The 20141-nt window shown below is 45.0% G+C and overlaps 1 protein-coding gene across 1 annotated transcript; it reads right to left on the bottom strand.

Moving 5' to 3' along the window:
- Positions 1 to 300: 300 nt before the first annotated feature.
- nsmfb (NMDA receptor synaptonuclear signaling and neuronal migration factor b) lies at positions 301 to 19574 on the bottom strand. Its single transcript, XM_067231486.1, has 17 exons — positions 19504 to 19574; positions 12054 to 12115; positions 11466 to 11619; positions 10813 to 11345; positions 10488 to 10560; positions 9546 to 9551; positions 7822 to 7890; positions 5461 to 5513; positions 4984 to 5073; positions 4239 to 4366; positions 4014 to 4097; positions 3772 to 3805; positions 3384 to 3454; positions 3222 to 3301; positions 3029 to 3131; positions 912 to 987; positions 301 to 398 (listed from the first exon to the last, which is right to left on the bottom strand). The coding sequence occupies exons 1-17, from the start codon at positions 19572 to 19574 to the stop codon at positions 301 to 303; spliced, it is 1785 nt and encodes a 594-aa protein (XP_067087587.1).
- Positions 19575 to 20141: the final 567 nt, after the last annotated feature.

Raw genomic sequence — 20141 nt, 5'->3', positions numbered from 1 at the left:
CTCTCCCTTCCCTCCCTCCGTCTCCGCTATCTGCCGAGGAGATCAGTGAAGGTTGAAAAATAATGGGGAAATGTACACCTTGCCACAGTCGCAAACACAATCACCCACTTGGCTTCACACCCGAAAAGTCGAGTGCCCCAAATAACCTGAACAAAGCTACAGTGGCTGAACCCTGTTAGGAAGGTTGAGCTGAGTACAAAACACCTCTGCTCAGGCCATCTCAAGCAACGCCCCAAACGTAGGCTTTTAAAGGATGAGATAGAAGCTAACCGCCGATTGGCTCAAATAGGGTCAGACGTGTCACAGAAGGTCGTCGTAGTCAAGGAGCTTGGAGTGTTGGCGAGTTTTCCACAGGCGGAAGAGACGGAAGTCAAAGTACATCTCGATCATCTCCTTACCTGGGGAGAGAGGGACAAAGAGAGGGAGAGGAGACGGACAAGGTGAGGAGGAGTGCTAAATCAAGAGAGAGAGAGAGATAGAGAGAGAGAGAGAGAGAGAGAGAGAGAGAGAGAGAGAGAGAGAGAGGTGGAAAAGGCCAATGGGAGTGGGGAACTGTGTAAATAATTAGAATTTAATTGGCAAATAATTTGCATGACATCAATAACTGTCAAGGAGATAAATGATGAAGGCTGTGTCCAGAGCTGTAGTGGATTTGCACATAAACATTATATTTGTCTACTCCCTACTGTCTTTTTACCTTTGTCAGGACAGCTAGACAGGCATGATTAATGCTGACTATTACCATTCCGGATGCATGCTGCACAGCAGTTAGCATGTGGGAAACACAGACAGACAAAATGTGCGTGCAGTACGTGTGCCTGTGTGTTTGTGTGTGTGTGTGTGTGCATGCGTGTGTTTTTCTCCATGCCCTGTATGTGTATGTGTGTGAGTGACTAGGACTAAACCCTCACCCTGTGCAGACAGTTCCAGTGGGGACTTGAACTCAATGGAGTACGGCCTCATCATCTTCTTCAGATTTTGAATAAGCTGGAGGGAGAGAAAGAGGTTTTCAGGATTTTTCATGTAAAAATGCCTTCACACAAAGCACACAAATTGCTAGCAATTAATCCATGGGGTGTTGTCTGCATTGAATAAGAAGAATCTTGAGGGAAATTCGATAATTTATAACTCCCAATACAACTTGACAGAGATAAAGATAAAGGTCAACAGACCATTAAACCACTGCAAACATTCTAGAATTCTCACGGCAGAGTACCGGTAAGTCTAGGGGCCAGATGAGAGGACACTAAAATGTAATATATGTGTGTTTTATTGACTGAATTCTATGACCACGAAGAATGGCGGTTTATTTTTGTGCATGCAAGCAAGTACATTTCATGTGTGTGTGTGTGTGTGCATGCATGTGTGTACAGTACAGTATGTGTACATGTTTTGTATTAATCAGTAAGATTCTGTAGGTTTCTGTATGATTCTCCTCTCCTCTTTTATCCCCTGCCCTCTCCTTCACTTGCTCCCTGCGGTCCACACCAGCCACCGCCCCATGGGGCACTTCACAGCCAACCAGCATGCCTGTCTTGGAAGCGTTTCCTCTCAGCTAACGTCACTGAGGCAGTGATGTGAAGAGGGACTAGATCAATGCCTTGGACTTCTGGAGAAGTGGTAAGATGGGAAATCTAGATCTATATGAGAGGTCAAAGGTGAAAGGCCCCAAAGGGATGTGGCGTAAATCTCATCCCAATCCACCATGACTGTGTCAACAACAAGCAGGCTCACAATTATAAAATGACCTCTACAAGCTAGGTCACTGTCCTCAGGACTAAGGCCACTATACAGCAGCAGGAAATCCTGGGATTCTTTTGACACCCTGAGAATACCCTGAGAAACAGGTTCCTCTCAGGAAGAGTTTGAGGGACAAAAAATATAAGAAGACAAAAAACAGCCGAGACAAGAGCCATGACAACAGACAAGGTAGGATCTATGAGAGGGGCTCAGATAGGTTGGGTGGGCCTCCTCTGAAGCAACGGGTCTATTAATAGAGCGATGACTAAAGCTGGCAGGCTCCCCAGAGGCACGCAGGTAGCCGAGGAGAAGAATTGTTAAATGCAGCAAAGACAAGCCCACTGTGTCTCTCTCCTCCTGCAACTCGTACAGCCCAAAGACTACCGAGCCCCTTGGAATGTCAGGGGGAGGGACGACAGTTTCTGCCGGCAGGGATGCGTTTTTGTGCATGTAGCGGAGAGTGTGTGCACGTGTGGCTGTGTTTGCTTGAGTAAACACGCCGACTGGAACACGTGCATACACTTGCATTCACAGGTGTGACTTCATTAATATTTTAGCATGTGGGGCTTGTATGACTGTGTTTGTGATGAAGGGATGGAGAAAGAAATTGGATGTGTGTGTGTGTTTGGGTCCACATCATGTATTTGTGTGCCCTATGTTGTGTTATTTTGACTCAGTCTTTGACCAGATGAGAGGCAAGGGTCACAAAATACATGCGTGCTTGTGTATGTGTGTAAAATTCTCACGTATGTGTATGTGTGCGTATGTGTGTGAGTGTGTCAAATGTCAGCAAGAGGTGAAAGAGACTGCTGTCTATCACTCTGACAGCGCTACCGGCTGTTATGCTGTCAGTCTATGTTTCGCCACTCCCTCAGTGTGTGTGAATGTGATTTTGTGTGTGTGTATATGGTATATGACAGTGTGTGTGATGGCTCTGTCCTGCTGCTCTTCCTGATCCTCACGGCCCTCGAGCTGGCTCCAGAACTCAGGCTGCCTATCACATGTGACAGGCTGACAGCAGGCTCAGTAGAGAAGCAGGAGACAGGGTGACACAGGAGTCCCTTATGCATCCTAATGCACGCTGTAGGGTGTCAATTATAGTGGTCGGCATTACAGACACACAGATATACACAATTACACACACGCACACACACATACATACACACATATGTACATGCACACATACACAGACATACACACAAACACCCACACACAATTACACACACACACACACACACACACACACACACACACACACACACACACACACACAAACCATAAACTGCACCTTTTCTCCATTGGCGCTCCCAAGGACATAGCAGCCCATGATGTGGATGAGGTTGGGTTCAGGGTTCAGCTTGCTCATCAGCCTGCTGAGTCTCTTCCAAAACCTGCCCACAGGAGCCAAGGTCAACACTTCACTTCCTGTACATCTTACACAAACAATGACAACAATGGGCATGAGAGGTAAGAGCTCTTACTGAGTCATGTCTTCCTCCTTTTCCACCTTGGCGAAGGTGGCAACTTTGTTCTTGAGCAGGTATAAGTGTCCAGGCCCGCCCTGAAACAGTGCTTCTTTTATTTAGGTGACTCACTCAGATCTGTGGCACTGTGTAAACTCATCAAGCAGTCCTCCATCTCACCTGACAGAAGATGAGCATGTTCCATATTTTACAGCCTTTCCTATAGGCAGCCAGCTTCTTCTCTATCTCCTCTGTAATTGGATAGAAAGGGGAAAGGGAGAGAGAGTAAAAGAGTGAAAAACAGAGAGGGTGGGAGATGGGAGTGAGATAAGAGAAACAGAAAGAGTGAGTGAGAGAGAGAGAGAGAGAGAGAGAGAGAGAGAGAGAGAGAGAGAGAGAGAGGGGGGGGGGGAAGGTAGAGAGAGAGAGATGCAATTTATTCTGCAGACATTATGCGTTTGTGTAAGTGTCCCAGGAGTAGAGGTCACACATACAGAGGAAAACAATGACTCATAATACAATGTTAGAACTAGTTGATTCAGAGGCAGTTTCACAGTTTGTTACTCACCAATAATATCATCAAATGTAGCGTGTTCGTGATCCTAGAGACAGGAATAGAACCAAGAAATCACACTCTGAAACATCACTCAGCATCTCACTGCATAATATATACATTCAGATTTCATGTAGAATTCTTTGAGAAAGAAAATTACATTCTGGATAAATGTGATTTGCTGATAATGTGATATACAGACACTTGTATCAAGGGTATATCGCTGATTACAGTAAATGAGGATGAGAGCTACTCACATAGAGGATTGGGATGATGGAGGGGTCATCCCTTCGGATTATATTGGGAACGTACTCTGCCTTGGGCACTTTGGAAGATATCAGCTGTGACAGACAAGGCATGGACACGTCAGCTAACTTGCTAAGTGGCTTTACAATAGCATGGAGTTACAGGTGTATGAAATATTCATACTCAGCCAGCCCACTGATTCTTTGATGTGTGGGTTTTGAGTAGAACTGTCTCACCATGATTTTGGGAGGGATGAAGTCGTCTCCTTGGCACGCTGCTTGCTCCGCCTCTCTCTCCTCTTCCCAGTCGGCGTCCTCGCACAGCTCTTCATCTAACGCCCCCGAGGAGACCTGCAGGTCCCCACCTGGCTCACACACACACATACACACACACACACACACACATAGAAGAACACACCCCACACACAAAGACATAACACACACACGCATGGAAGAACTCACCCATACATGGGACACATGCACAAGCACACACATACACAAGAACACCCCCATGCACACACACGCGCGCATTCAAATATACAACACACACACGGACATGATGAAAGGAGAGTACACCAACAAGATTAGTGGAGCAAGCCGGATCAAAAGCATTGTGCACCTGCTCCTCAGAGAGAAACATCAAGTACAAAAGACGACGACAACAAACAAAATACACAGCTCTCCCTGAAAACACTACTGGCACAAAAACAGGATGGAGACAGAGATGATGATGAGAATGTAGATGAGACCAGACAGGCACAGGCAGACCGAGACAGATCAAGGACACAGGAAGAGGAGACGGATGGTGGAGAGGTTGTACAAAAGGGACAGAGGGTCACAACGACTGGCCAAGAGACATGGGATGATGTGTGTGTGTATTGTGTGTGTACGCATTTGACTGGCTTGTGTGAGTGCCTGAGGTTTTTGTGTGTCTGTGTGTGCATGGGTGTGTGCTTGTGTGTGTGCTTGTGTATGGACTCACTGTCTCTGGAGTCATGGAGAGAGTCAGGCTTGATGGGGGTGGGGTCACTCCAGGAACGGCTGAAACTCTTGGCACGGCGTTCGGCGAATGCTGACGAGCGAGCGAGGGGGAGAGAGAGTCACACACACCACACGGCAGGGACCCCATTTATACATGCATACACAATCCACACCAATCACCATCCCACACAAGCCCATACACCATCATTGATCAAGAAAATCTTATCCCACAACCCTTATCTGGGAGCCTTTGCTTAGACAAGGAGATCATTGACATTATGATCTTTTTGAGTTGAATGAAAACCCAGAACCACAACACCATAAGCCATGCCACACTCATGGGACCAGAGGACGACACACACACCAATGTGCTGTAACAGATGTCAGGTGCTCACACTGTAGCAGTTACACACTAATGAAGTCGATCACACATGCTATGATGGTGCAGGTGATGACGCACACACTCAAGCAGACTTACTCTGAACCTTGATCCTGCGACTGCCCACCATTCTGAGGTGCTTCCGGAAGTTTCTGTCATTAGGAAGTAGAGAAAGCAGGAAGAGAGGGACAGGAACGGAATACGAGGGTCAGGCCGGGTTAAGACATGGAGATAGAGTGAGGAAGGGAGAAAAATAATCACCGGTTAGTATTTTCACATACTGTAATTCTGTAATACTGTAAGACATACAAATTCACATAAAGTAATTCAAGTGTTTTAAACAGCTTTATTGCTGTTTACAGGCCTTAAAAGGGATGAGTGTTGGAAGTTATTCAAATTGTACCCGTCATCCAATTCAATCACTTGAACATCAAATCATGATATTTCTCCTTTTTCAGAGATTACCTGTGTTAATCCAGGGCAATAAATGAAAAAAAAGAAGTTAAAAAATCTAGTTCCAACCCACACTCTTAGCCCTTCTTACACCTCTTTCTCCTCTGCTCATTCTCCACCTCCCACTATCCTCTGCTCATTCTCTTACTCCCTCTTTTTTTCTCCCGCTCTGTTCCTCCCTTAAAAATCCTCCTCTCTCTTCCTCTCTCTCCCTCCACCATCTTCCTTCCTCTCTCTTCTTCCCTGTTCTTCTCTCTCTCCCTCCACCCTCCTGCTCCCTCTCTCCTCCTCTCCCACTTTGCCTTTCCCACTCTCATCACAGCTGGAGGTTCTGTATTATATATCAAAAGTTACGATTCATGTCCAGGATCAAAAATATAATTTCAGTATTTGTGTGTGTGTGTGCGTACTGGCAGCTATATATAACTGTCATTGGGCCTCCATCAACACTGCCTGCCTTAAAGGGAAGACAAAAGGAGAGGAGGGGAGGAGAGAAGGAGAGAGGGGAGAGCATAGAGGGTATGATAGGGAGAGGAGGAGAAGGGATAAGAAGAGAGGGAAAGACGGGAAGGAAAGAAAGAAAGACAGAGGACATAAAGGATTGAAACAGCCCTAACTGAAAACAACTGGGAGAAGTGATCCCCTCTGAAAGGTGTTTTTTGCCATTATCAATACCTGCTTGTTTGACTGGTATCAGAATAATTCTCAGAGTTATGGACCTAGCACTGGGTGTTCCTAATACACAAAGTGCAGCATTGAATATCTGTCTCAACATTCTACTTAGTGGAAAGTGTTGCTTCAATAATCTCATTACAATTTTACAGTTTCATAGTTTATTTTCTCAATATGCGTTATGTGATATGCCTGTGTTTTTCTATTTGTCTTTCATATAAACATTCAGAAAATTATATTTATATTTTTTATGGGTTACAGAAACAGCTGGTTTCCAAATGAGATATTATCGTGTCACAGGGCATCAAAGACATGGAGCGCTGATTAGACTGGCTGTATGAGAGGACACGATGCAGTGCCGGAAATAGAGTCATGACTCACTGAGTTCTGACATGTTCAGGGTGTGTTGCTAAAGGCGGACTTGAAGTATTTAAAATAACCCCCTCTCTTCAATCACGACTATCAAAATAATTTATTTTTCTTGAGTATAGGTTAAGATATACCTCTCTCAGTTGAATCGCCAGTATAAGACGTTGTGCAGTCAAAGATTCATCCACATAGACCTATCTGTTTGATGGTCTAAACTGTATATATCCTTATGTGAAACTGGTCCTTGTAACAAAACCTCATGTTGACGTACAGTGTAGGACACTGTGGACTTTACAAATGGTGTTTTATATTCAAACCAATGTCTCAGACATCGCTGGTACTCTGACGTGACATTGTGTATGGAGTACATCAACCTTGGAAGAACTGTGCTGCACTGCCAAATATTGATTCACACACTCCTTGCCCACATTGGAGAGCATTGAGCTAACTTGTGGTATTGATGCACTGTATATGGTTACACATCACTGCACTCCAATGTTTAAAACTGATTAAAACTGTCACAGCCAGCAGTAAATTGTCACAAGCTGATTCATAAAGACACACCGCTGGCTATATTGCTGTGCCCTCATACCCCACCAATGATTGGGTGCAATCATTAGATACTTCCATGCCTCCATACACACACCAAATCGATGTCAAAACACACACACACACATACATACACACAAACACACACACACATGCACACAGAATCACAATTGACAAAAGCAACAGTTATGCTAAGATAACCCATAAACCATTTATAAAAAGACTAAACAATCAACAACCAACAAAATAAAAGAAAGATCCATGAAGATCAAGATCGACTGGTCACTTTGGCATGGTCCTTGGATGGAGCAAGTGTGTATGTGGGGATTGTTTATGTGTGTGGGGGTGAGAGAGGTTGTCATTAGGGGGAGGGTCAAGGTGGGGACACACAGGACAGGACAGCCAGGGTCACGATACCTCTCCATGGAGGCAGTTGCCTCCTGTTCCCTTTTCCTCCTCTTTTTCTCGGCAATGCCCCGGAAAGCCCTGGTGGGACGTGTCATAGTGTTAACGGCATTGGAGGACTGGGGGGTGGGGAATTTGGGGGTGGGGAATCTGAGGGTGTCAGGTTGGGGGGGGTTCGAGCGAAGGGGTTAGTAGAAGGGGAATTCACCAAAGGGGAGTGGGGTGGGGGGTGAGCCCGGAATAGCACAACAAGACTAGTGGGTTAGAGTCAACGGCACAGGTGCATGTTATCCGACCAGACAAAGATGGTACACACACACAAGTTAAAAAAAACAGGCACCATGACCACACCATTGACTTGAGACCAAGGGGTACATTCCAGACAGACAAGGAGCCACAAGGGTGGATAAGACATAAAACTGCCCATGTCATTGATCACATGTGTGTTTGTTATGTTTGACAGGGTGTGTGTGAGGACACGTCAATCTCAGAAGGAGATAGGCTTTGAAAAGATGCCAAGAGAAGTAACCGTCATCTGTGACAGCACATGTCAGGGTACAATCCATGTCCTACGAGCTTGGGTTAATGACTGACAGAGAGACAGTTGATGAGAGCTCTGCGTACCTGTGTGTGTGTGTGTATGTGTGTACAGTGTGTGTGTCTGTGTGTGTAAGAAAAAAAGAAAAAGAGAGAAAGACAGCAAGAGAAACTAGAGAGGGTACAATTTCTGGGGAAATACAAAAATACAAAAATGAACGTTATTTAATAAACACTGCAGCGTTTTTTCGAAGAAATACGGTGTTGCCGACCAGCATGGAGCTGGAGAGAAGAAAGGTTGTGCTCGCCGAAGGCAAGCACACCCAACAAGAATAAAAGAGTGGGCGAAAAGAAAGAGAGAGAGAGAGAAGAGCAAGACAGGAAATACTTTCTAAAGATTCCCATGTTATGCATGGTCTTCAGTATACTGAATGATGCAGACTACCAATAACCCATTCAAGGCACTGTACCAATCATTACTATTCATGTTACTGTTTACTTCTGGGTGAACACCCGTGACATAACTGCATTTCCAGAACCCTCCTCCAATCCTACAACATATCTTCTCCCTGTCCTTCTGTACTCTACACCATTGTGTAACTGTGTCGCCATGAGCAGTTCTCTTTTTCCTTGAGAATCCTGACAGTCATTTTTGTATTGCAATGCAAACATTCATTAGTGTCTGGGTTCAGGATGGCGTTACGGTCTGACCTTGAGTCTGTTACAGTAAAGAAACAGTACACCATGTCCTGACCTATGGCCTGCCATGCCCTACCTTGTCTGATCAAGTAGAAGTAGACTGATACCTGGTAAACGTCTTTCAATGAATACAATTCAACCTGTTAATCACACGGTGCATGGTTCTGTTGTTCACGTCCTCAGTGTTTGTTGCTTCAGTGGTATTTTTTGGACATTGAGCAATTCTATCTGTTCCTCCATAACTTCAAACACTCAGCCCACTCAGCCCGACAGAGAGGGAGGTTAGGGTGAGGACCACAACGAGACGAGCAGCACACAGGGGGATAGACAAGGGTTAAACATAGGTTACTGTAACCATCTGAGGGTAGTAAGGGAAGAAGAAGAGAGAAAGAGAGAGAGAGAGAGAGAGAGAGAGAGAGAGAGAGAGAGAGAGAGAGAGAGAGAGAGAGAGAGAGAGAGAGAGAGAGAAGAGAGAGGGAGGAAGATGCAGAGCTACTCACGATATTCTACAGGAGCAGGAGTTGTCCATGTGGAAAGTAAAGAAAGAAAGAAGAAATAAAAGTTAGATGCTTCAGTAAAAAAAGCAGATAGATAGAAAACTGTGTTCAATATAAACAGCGGGGTACAACCAAGCTGTCCATCCATGGAGAGATATTTCAGTAAAGCCAGATAAGAACACTATGAAGATAAACTGCAGTGGGTGTAACTCCTTACTCTGTGAACAGTTCTGCCAGCAATTAAGTGTTTGTTGGCATTATGCATTAAAAGGTTAAAGACTTCAAACGCCATGGATGTCCATTAAACGCAAGCAAATAACTAAAACATGACTTGATACATGTACTTACAAAAACAACTCAAATACATTCTTCTACAGAGAGAGAGTGTGGGTGGGCAAGTAAGTGAGTGAATGAGCCAGCCAGCCAGCCACCAGCCAGACAGCCAGCCAGCAGGTCAGCAAGTTATTAAGTGAAAAAGAAGGCCAAAAGATTGAGAGACAGAGAAAGATGGACAGAAAGGGTAACAAAGACGTTGGAGAGATGCAGTGGAGATATGGAGTTTGGGATCCAAGAAGACAGGGAAGAAGAGGAGAGGAGAGAGAAGACAATTGCACTGGGAGGGCCTTGTGCGTTTGTGGGTCATAATTATTAGCTCTCAAGACAGGTGATAATTAAGCAGTCAGTGGAGTTGAAACTGGGGAGAGTGTGTGTGTGTAAAATAATTAACCCACTGGGGCGCCTCACGCACTCTGGGACCTTTCAAGACTGTATGCATCATAAAAAACTCCTGTCTTCACCAACCTTCTGTGTCCAAGACTGAGCCATATAGTAGACATCAGCTGTGGCCCATGTCCCCATATTCAACTGGAGTGTGTGTGCCTTTGATTGTGTATGCATCTGTGTGTGTGTGTGTGTTTGTGTGTGTGTGTTATATCCCGTACTCACGCCTGCATGGTGGTGGTTGCTGTCTGGAAGCTGAACATGTTCTCTTTCGGAAACCAGCTATTAGGATTGTCTTCTGCACAAAGTAGAAAAGAAAGGAGGGGATCAGCAAACACAAAGTGTTTCCCCTTGTGGGTGGCAACCCTTCACATCTTTGGACACCAAGGGATTAACTGAGGACTAGAGGCACTTGGGGTAGAACAAGTTATGTAAAGCCCCCCCCCCCCCTCTCTCTCTCTCTCTCTCTCTCTCTCTCTCTCTCTCTCTCTCTCTCTCTCTACCCCTCCCTCCCTCTCTCCCTCCCTCCATCCCTCGCTCCCTCCCTCACCCCTGTCGTCGGTGGAGCACCGGTCCTCGCTGTACATCCTCTCCAGCTTCTTGCGTTGCTTCCCTCCATCCCGAGGAGAGGTGTCCAGGTCCAGGGACCGCTGGCTCTGACACGGAGCCCGGATGCATGTCACACAATCCGGGCTGCAGTCCTCCCGGGAACCCCCTCTCCTTACCCCCCAGTCCCGGATGTTGTGTGCGCTGCCTGAGCTCTGGAGTGGCTGAGACTGGGATGACCCGTAGTGGGCTCCGTGGTGATGGTTACCGCGGGAGTTGGTTCCCCGATGGTGGTTGCGGGGCTGTTGATTGGCCGTGGTTTGAGATAAAGGCCCCTCCCTGGAGCCCTTCAGCACCTCCAGCTCCAGGCTGTCGGCGCTGCCCTGGCCCCCCAGCATGCCTCCTTCCCTGGTGATGGTGTAGACCCGCGCTGGCTTCACGCTGACCTCTGGGCACCTGGGAACAGGCTGCTCCTCAGAGGAGAAGCTGCGCTCCACGGAGAGCCGGCGCTTGGAGGGGGCAGAAGCCTGGAGACCGCTGGACAGTGGAGGGAGTTGGGGCTGGGGATGGAGCCGAGCCTGGGTCTGGGCCTGGGCCTGGGCTTGGGCCTGGGCCTGGGACTGGAGCTGGGACTGGAGCTGGGACTGGAGCTGGGACTGGGGCTGAGTCTGTGGTTGGACTTGTGCCTGGGGCTGGATGGTCTTGGCTACTGGCTCAAAGCGACTCTGGGGAGACAGGCTATTGTTGTGGAGGCGGCTGATGTCAGGGGACTCTGTGTCCTGGGTGATGAAAGTGTCGGACAACAGATGATCTGGAAATAGACAGAGATGGTGTGAGGGGAGGAGAGAGAGAGAGACAGAGAGAGAGAGACAGAGAGAACGAGAGAGTGACAGAGAGAGAGCAATTGACAACAGGAGAAGGCTGTTTATCTTATGCACTCATGGCCTTGGCAACATGTGAGTAAACACTAGCAAGCCAATAAAGCTTTAGGGGAATGAGACTGCAGATAAAATGGGAAGAGATAGATGACGGAGGAGGAACACAGGGGAGACAAAAAGAATAAAAAGGGATTTAGGAAGGATGAGCTGGTGGGCAGACTGGATAAACAGTCTCAGAGTCTCAGTTGAGCATGCACGTCGCCAAGAAGCCACAAGAAACAACTTCAGAATAAAGTGAACACATTGTAGTAAACTGCGGTGTTAAAGTACTTCCAGGACTGTTTGTACAGTACAGAACGTTACCTACCTGACCCGTTGCGGTTCTCTGGATGTGTGTGAGACAGGTACTCTCCGAAAGCTCTGGCTGCTCTGCAACGACAAGCACACAGTGCACTGATTATAAACAGGGTCACTGTTAAAAGCAGAATTGTGTCAACTGTCAAGTGACTTATCTTCACCCATTCTCTGAGTGTTCACCTGAAAATCGGTTCATTTGGCAAACAAAACACTGCCCTATGCAACTGTGCTATACATCACCACACACTCGAACAGATTAGGCTATTACAACCAAAAATAAACTGCCTACCATTGGCAGTGATGTTGACAACTCCTACATGAAGTGGGGCCATATGCGGTTATTGCAGTTTTGATTGGTTGCTACTCTCTGCGGCTGCCAGTAGGCCACACAGGGGAGTAGAGGTATGGAATTATCCACTCCCACCTTTGCTCATACCACCAGTACAGTGTGGAAACACACACAAATGCTCAACATCAGCATTTAAACACATAATAACACAATGGTTTCATATTCCACAATTCTCCCCTGTGGTGACATTCATGGGATTTTTATGGCTGAATAAACAGAACTGTGTTACTATAAATGGTTCTCATTTCATCCTACAACGGTCGACTTCTGGTCCATGTATGCTGCTATGCAATGTACATTTACAGAATGTGTGGTTTACACAGAAACATCACATTCCTTTTGGTTGGCTTTACAGACTGACCAGAAACTGCTACCAGAGGCTGCAGGCTTGCCCCCTGATTGAAACAACTGACTTCTCCCAGTTACAATCAACAACGTTGTGTTCAAATGCTGGGCTTGACAAAAAACACATATTGTTGTTCTTTGGACATTCCTACAGTTGATCGAAACTGGTTTCCAATTGAGAAACATTCATAATCAAAATCAAATACTACCGGTACTGGTTTTTGACTCAACACCCAGACCACCTGTATAGTTAAGTTTTGCTAATTGTCAAGAGAAACAAAAAAACAAACAAAAATGTGCATGTTGTTTGATTAAAAACAGATTACAGGTAAACGCTCCCAATCAAGCAATCCTCCTACTGTTCTAGCACTCCCATAGAGATTGGCTGCAAAAACGTACAGTTATACTGTACACACACACTCATACACACACACTGTGAAAGAAACCCGTGCAGATAATCATTCCTGTACCCTCCTTAGATTGTGCACGCTCCCCATCCCCATATCTCGGGGGGGGTGTTGGGAATAAGGATTGCTGTGTTGCTGGGGTAGCAATGCCTCCCTGCTACGATATTTTGAGTAATTAAATATGAGGCATGTATGGCACTTTACCACTTGACAGAAACTCCAGCAAGCACTGAGGAGAGGGATGAGGAGAGGGGAGGATAGGAGAATGCAATCATCCCTTATCTGTCAACCCCTCCTCTGCCCTGCTAGAACGAATCCCAAAGAGCTGTGTAGAGAGTAATGGAATGACAAAATATATTTCAGACTTACAAGGAGGACAAACTACTGTACTCTCTGGGAATTCTGGACAGTGTCCTAGCAGGGCCAAAGCTAGTATTGAAAAACAACCACTGATGTCTCTGTTACTGCTTCTGCAGACTGTTCCACACCTCAGCCGAGATCACTCTACTCAGCACTACTCTGATATTACTTTCCCTAAAAGGTACACCTGTGAGCCTTTTCCTTTTGCTGACCCTTCTATTTTTCTCTCTCCTCCCTTTCTCTAAAGGGTTAGGGTTAGAAATCCAAACAGTTACAAGAAAGGGTCTATTCATTGAAGTGAAAACAATTGACCAGCAAGGGAATGAATCTGTCCCTATTCTCATCACTCCGAATGCTGATTAAAGAACAACTCAAAACGTTGCTTTTTCGCTGGCTATTCAAACATGAATTATACATTAAGGGAAGTAGCATAATAGAGTAAGTCGGCATGCCACTGCCTCTTTCTCTCATCTCATCATTTCATCTCATCTTGCAGTCTTTCACCCTCTCCTTCTCTGTCTCTCTCTCTCTCTCTCTCTCTCTCTCTCTCTCTCTCTCTCTCTCTCTCTCTCTCTCTCTCTCTCTCTCTCTCTCTCTCTCTCTCTGTCCCTCTGCCATAGCTCAGTGGTAAAGCATTCGACCACAGATCAAGAGGTTGTGTGTTCATATCCCGTATGTGTAAGTTGCTTTGGCTAAAATTGTCTGCTAAATGAATTCATCATCTTTCTTTCCACCTCTCTCTTTTTGATGTGTTTTGTTCCCCTGCTCCTGCCTGCCATGACCTGGTGCTGGCAGTTTTTTGGCAGGTCTGTATTGTGCTCTTCTGCATGTTTGCCACCATGTGACGAGTTGAAAACAAGAGGAGTGGGATATTGGAGCAAGTGGAGGAGTGGGCAGAAGAAGAATCATGATGATGGTGACAAGGGGAGATGTGTTTTAAAGACCGAAATAGAAAGTAATGAGAGGAGAGGAGGCACTTCACATAAAAGAATAACTGAAAAGAGGGATTCTAGAAGAAAGGAGATGCCTATAGCTGGATGTTCTGTATCAGCTGACCACATGCAGTTTATTTTTCAATAGTTCTTTCCAAGAGAGTATGCACACTAATGTATACAGTAGAATGACATCAATAGTGTGGCCTGTAGACCAGTATATTGTGCTCGGAGGACAAGTAAAACTGAGCTTCAAAGACATGGAGGTACAGGGAGTATGAAGGTCTGTGTGGTCTAATACATTCAGGTCTATTAGACAAGCTCTATAGGGGCCTTTACTGTCAATCCAAGTGTGAATGTGTCTTCTCCACCGGTGTTCTGAGTGCCTCAGCGACACTGTGCTCTTCTCTGGGCTGCAGTCATTTGGGCTGGGATGGGGGTGTGGGGGTTGGGCCGGGAGTGTGTGTGTGCGTGTGTGTGTGGTTTGGGTGCTCCTCTCTGTTGTGCCACATCCACAGATCGCCACCGTGCCTTCCATTTCCCATTTAGTCTATGTCTTGATTGTGGTTAATGTTTGGTGCAAATAGTCTCTGTGTCTTACTTTGTGTTCTTTGCGCTTTTAAAATTGTTATCCCCTATGATTCCCTATGTCCTGCTTTGTTTAACCTTCTTGTTTTTGTAGCTTATTTTTCTGTATGTTGTACTGCTGTGGTTGTGTGCCGTTGTGCTTTTTAACATGATTTTCATTTCATAGCCCCCTTCCCCTCTCCCTCAAAAAGCTTTTGCTTTTTGCCAGGCCATCACTGAAAATAAGAATTTGTTCTAAATGATTCTGCCTGGTTAAATAAAGGTTAAATAAAAAATAAAAATAAATCAATAAGATCACCTCTTTCGGAAAGCACCCCACACCCCCACCACCCACCCTCTAAAACAAAAACAATCCAAACTGTTGACACAACAAACATTGAGCTGGTCATTTAGTGTCACTTAGTCTCTCTACCGGGGAAGTCGGATGGAAGATGGCTGATTTGGCAGGCAGACGATAGACCTCCATACTCAAGAATGATCACAAAAACTGATATTAGATTAGTAAAAAAAAAAAAAAGATTCAAACTTATAAGAAAAAAAAACACAAAAGCACAACACATTTTGCCTGGACGAACGAATGAGGCCAGACATCTCAAGTCAATTTCCACTTAGCCTTTGACCGTCTGTGCTCATCAGCGTTGGCACGCACGCTAGGCGGTTGATGAGTATGTATTGTTACTTGTTGACCTGCTGTATCCTTCTCTCCATCCAGCATCTGCTGATCCACAGTGACATTGACGGGCATACTGTAATTACACAGATCAATGAGACCCAGGCGCCCCACTATCTCTCCCTGTACAGTGTCATTACAGTCCAGGCCAGGCAGTAATCAGGGCAATTACAGCAGGTCGACACTCCCCACGGCCCTGCTCTGCAATCCCCAGCCATGGAAAACAGCCCCCACTCTACTCTCTCTCCTCTATTGCTGCAATCTTTAAAGCTTTTTTTGCCCTGCTAATTTCTACAGTCCGTTCGACTGCAAGGAAACACACACATACAAGCTGTGTTCTGGGATATCTTCTTGTTTCAGTGGGTCTGCAAGGAGTGAGAGCATGCCTGAACACATACACACATGCACGCGCAAACACACAGTGTAGATGCACAAACATACACACACTTTTAGCATATACACACATACAGAGGTAAGGTTGGGTGGAAAGGGGGACAACTTCATTTTGCGGTGCTTGCTGCCAACAAAGACTATGCAATTATCCTCCTCTTGTGTGCTGGCATGGTTGTGGAAAGGTCTGATGAAATGTACGGTATGTGAGGATTTGATCCCAACCCACAAGTGGCTGGCATTTTCTTGTATGTTGATGTATACAACAGCAGCTGTGTATCCAGATCCAGCATGGTGTTAGGATGTCTAATAATTTAGAGAAGAGGCCAGCTTTTCAGTATTGCTCACCCAAGATCATAACTGGAGTTAATCTGCTCCGCGAGGCCAGCACTGATAGTGGTCACACAGGCTGGAGTGAATGTGCATGTGAGTGTGTGTACGAGAATGCCATGAAATCCCCCTTTCACCACCGATATAACAATTATGGCAAAATTGTTCTGTGCCAAAACAACCCCTGGAAAAGATTCAAACAAGTAATTTGATGAAGAGACTAAAACTAGCTTCAATTTTTTTGGTCAAACCAGTCATGTGGAGGCAATATTCTGAAAGGCATTTTGGGTTTAAAAATGAAACACAATTGCCTCACCTTGTTCTTTTGGCCTCCCCACATCTAAATTTGAAAATATCCAGTGACACCATTTTATAACGACCTACTATAATAGCTCTCTTTCTCAACAAGGACCTGGAAAAAGGTTATGAGGAGGCAGTAGCCTTTCACGGAAAACTTTGAGACGGCCCTTAACTGAAATCGGTCTCTCCTTTGCTCACTCAGCTCTGTATTAGACCGGCAATACACATGACGAAGATTGTGCAGTTTGACAGAGAGGGTCCCTCGTATTGTTTCACATGAAAAGAGTGTTGCTGAGAATGTACTTCCAGTGCCTCTCACTGATATCCCCATTCACATGCATCTCCAGTTCTCCATTTTAAAAGACAATCAACTTCATCTTGGCTCAACTCATACTCCAAATAATCTCAACCCAGCTGAAAAAATGAATACAGTAAATAATACACTATATAGCCAAAAGTATTCGCTCGTATGCCTTCACACGCATATGAACGTGAGTGACATCCCATTCTTAAACCATAGGATTTCATATGATGTCGGCCCACCCTTTGCAGCTATAACAGCTTCAACTCTTCTAGGAAGGTTTTCCACAAAGTTTACGAGTGTGTTTATGGGAATTTCTGACCATTCTTCCAGTGCATTTGTGAGGTCAGACAGATGTTGGACGAGAAGGCCTGGCTCGCTGTCTCCGCTCGAATTCATCCCAAAGGTGTTCTATCGGGTTGAGGCCAGTCAAGTTCTTCCACACCAAACTCGCTCGTCCATGTCTTTATGGCCCTTGCTTTGTGCACCTGAATTCAATGATTTGGATAGCTGAGTGAATACTTTTGGCAATATAGTGTAGAATGCTCCAGAATACATTAATGAACTTGTCTGTTTCCACCAGGATGTTTTGTACCTGTGCGGTGCCTGGCTAGGAGATGTACAGTCTGCAAACACAGGGTCATGCTCAGAACAAGTTGTTCTGTGTGCCTATGCTTAAGCAGAAGTGACTTTCCAGACCAGGCATCTCAGGCTCACTGCTCCACCTGGAAAACTCAAGAGTTTGACAATGAATGTGACTCACCACTGTCTTGTCCGACGGCAGTGGCACAAACTCGTCACAATAAGCATTGCGTTACCAAAATGATTTGCCCTGTAAAGCCATCTGAATGGTTTTGAACCATTTAGAGCCCAGTAATTGCGTTCTCTGGCCTGCTTCTGAAACAGAAGAGGATCTCAATGTTGATTCCATTCAACAACCGCAAAGATAAAAAAGAGGATAAATAATTTGAACAGATGCAAGGCTGAAACCGCCTTACACCCCATTAGGTACACAAGTCCAGATAATATGACATCTCCAATCAACAGACCATAGTCAGAGAGAGGGCTGAAGTGATGTGTGTCCGAAATGCTATATCAAGTTATAGATCGGTGAGTAGGGGGTCTACAACATGGGGAGTTTTATTGTTTAAAATGAGTAAATTGTGAGCGATTATAGAATACTGAGACATAGCTGTCTGTGAAGCTACCGTGCAAGCTTTCAGAGGAAGAGCAATAAACAGTGTTCTTGGGCTGCAGTCCAGTACGTGTCTCCTTAATACTGTGATTCCTTCGATTTATGGCACGTTGGTGTGAGGGTGTGAGTGTGAGGGAGTGAGAGAGTAAGAGAGAGAGAGAGGGAGATAAAGAGAGCAAGTATTAGAAAAAGAGAGACAGAGAGGGAGAGAGAGTAAAACACAAGTAAAAACAAATGCATGCACTACTATGTGATTTGTATTTTAACAGCAGAAACTGTTAAATTCCTTCAGGATAATCAAATCAAATCTTAAAACTGAGAGAGCGAAAGAGTCTTCTTGTGAGTGAGTGGACAAAAGAAAGGGAAGGACAGCAAGCATACCAGTCCAAACGGATGAAAAGGTCACCGTATTTTTCATTGACATGTGTCTGGTGAGGTCATCGAGTAGGGGACAAAGTACTCTGCATTCCACTGCCATGTTCCATGAGTCAGTGTAGGTCTTAGAAACCATTCTGTGTGGTTTGACACACTAGTCAGAGGTGTCAGGTCATGAATCACAGGCCATCAACACGATCAAGGGGGTTGTAGTCATTACTACAGGTTTAAAGAACACTGGTCAAGTAACATCACACTCTACACACCATGTACTCATTGCAGTTACTAGTAAATGAGGCCGTCAGGGTCATTTTTTGTTTATTTGTTTATGGATGTCAATCTTTTTTTGTGTCATGTACATGACTGACACACAAGCATTATAAATCCTACTTATTACTGTTCCATAGAGTCTGCTCAATCACCCCCTTGCATAAAGCAGCTGTGTAGTAAAGTAAATCAAAGATAGACTGCAGTATTGATAGTAAAAGAACATTAAAAAAATAAAAAAAATAAGGGAAGAATTGTTGGATCTGATCAGACTGGAGATGAAGGATTTTCGTATAGGATTTATACAGTAGGCTACACTACTTTGAGGGCTTATGATTGTATTTATGATCTAGGTGAGGCATATTGAAAATACAACATTTTTTAACGCTGTATATATATTATTAGGCTACCATATTATCAAATAGCCACATTGATTAACAAAATGTCCACACTGACCCGCAATAATAAAACCATACAATTCATTAAACTTCTGAATAATCTGGATATACATTTTCAAAATAAAGTGGAGGAATGTATAAAATACTTTCCGCATCTATAGCCTGCGGCTCCGTTGGACACTTGAATACGCCGCCGCACCTGCCGCTTCAGCATCCTATCAACACTGTCATGTTCTGCTATACAGGTACTCACCTAACTTTTGCGGCCACAGAAGATATCGCATCGTTCCTTAAATTCTTCCTTTTGGACACTGCAGTTCCCATGCTGAAGTGGAAACAACACAAGAGAAAAAGCAGATCATTCCATCCACGGGTTGGCAGGGAATAAAAAAGAAGAAAGACACGTACGCCTACAACATAAATTTAAAAAAAACTTTTTCCCAGAGTCGTATTTATAGGAATTATTTCACTAATTATTCAGATCATAGATCTAGATTGTAGACCAGTGTTTGGCTGTTCGCGCAGTGGTAGAGCTGAAAAACATGCTTCACTGGCAGCATCTGCCCGCTCCTCTCGCTCTCCTCTCCACTCCTCGTTGACTCATGTGGCGACGAGGGGACAGGAAGGAACCTACAACCATAAAAGGACTACCTTCTTAACATATAATTCTGCAGGGCAGGTGTGGGTTAGTCTAAAGCACGGTCCACAGGTCAATATAGCTTGAACAGCTAAATGTTTTTCAAATGGAATAGTCATTGTGCTTTTATTTCCACCCAAACATCGTAAATTAGTCTCGCCATGGACATTTGCACATCAATCTTTATCGGACTGCAATGCTCCCAATAACACCTCTACCGCAGCAATTTCAGACCCACAGAAGCTCCCACCCAC

The sequence above is a fragment of the Osmerus mordax genome, chromosome 28 (genome assembly GCF_038355195.1).
Source record: "Osmerus mordax isolate fOsmMor3 chromosome 28, fOsmMor3.pri, whole genome shotgun sequence".
In the NCBI taxonomy this organism is placed as follows: Eukaryota; Metazoa; Chordata; class Actinopteri; order Osmeriformes; family Osmeridae; genus Osmerus; species Osmerus mordax.
This window is presented reverse-complemented; position numbering and strand designations above follow the sequence as displayed.

Bases quoted from the DNA above. Each gene is read 5' to 3' on its own strand.
- nsmfb (XM_067231486.1), bottom strand. From the start codon at position 19,574: ATGGGAACTGCAGTGTCCAAAAGGAAGAATTTAAGGAACGATGCGATA. The intron at 12,116-19,503 runs GTGAGTACCTGT...TTGTCGTTGCAG, and splicing joins TCTGTGGCCGCAAAAGTTAG to AGCAGCCAGAGCTTTCGGAG. The intron at 3,806-4,013 runs GTGAGTAGCTCT...TCCTGTCTCTAG, and splicing joins CCATCATCCCAATCCTCTAT to GATCACGAACACGCTACATT.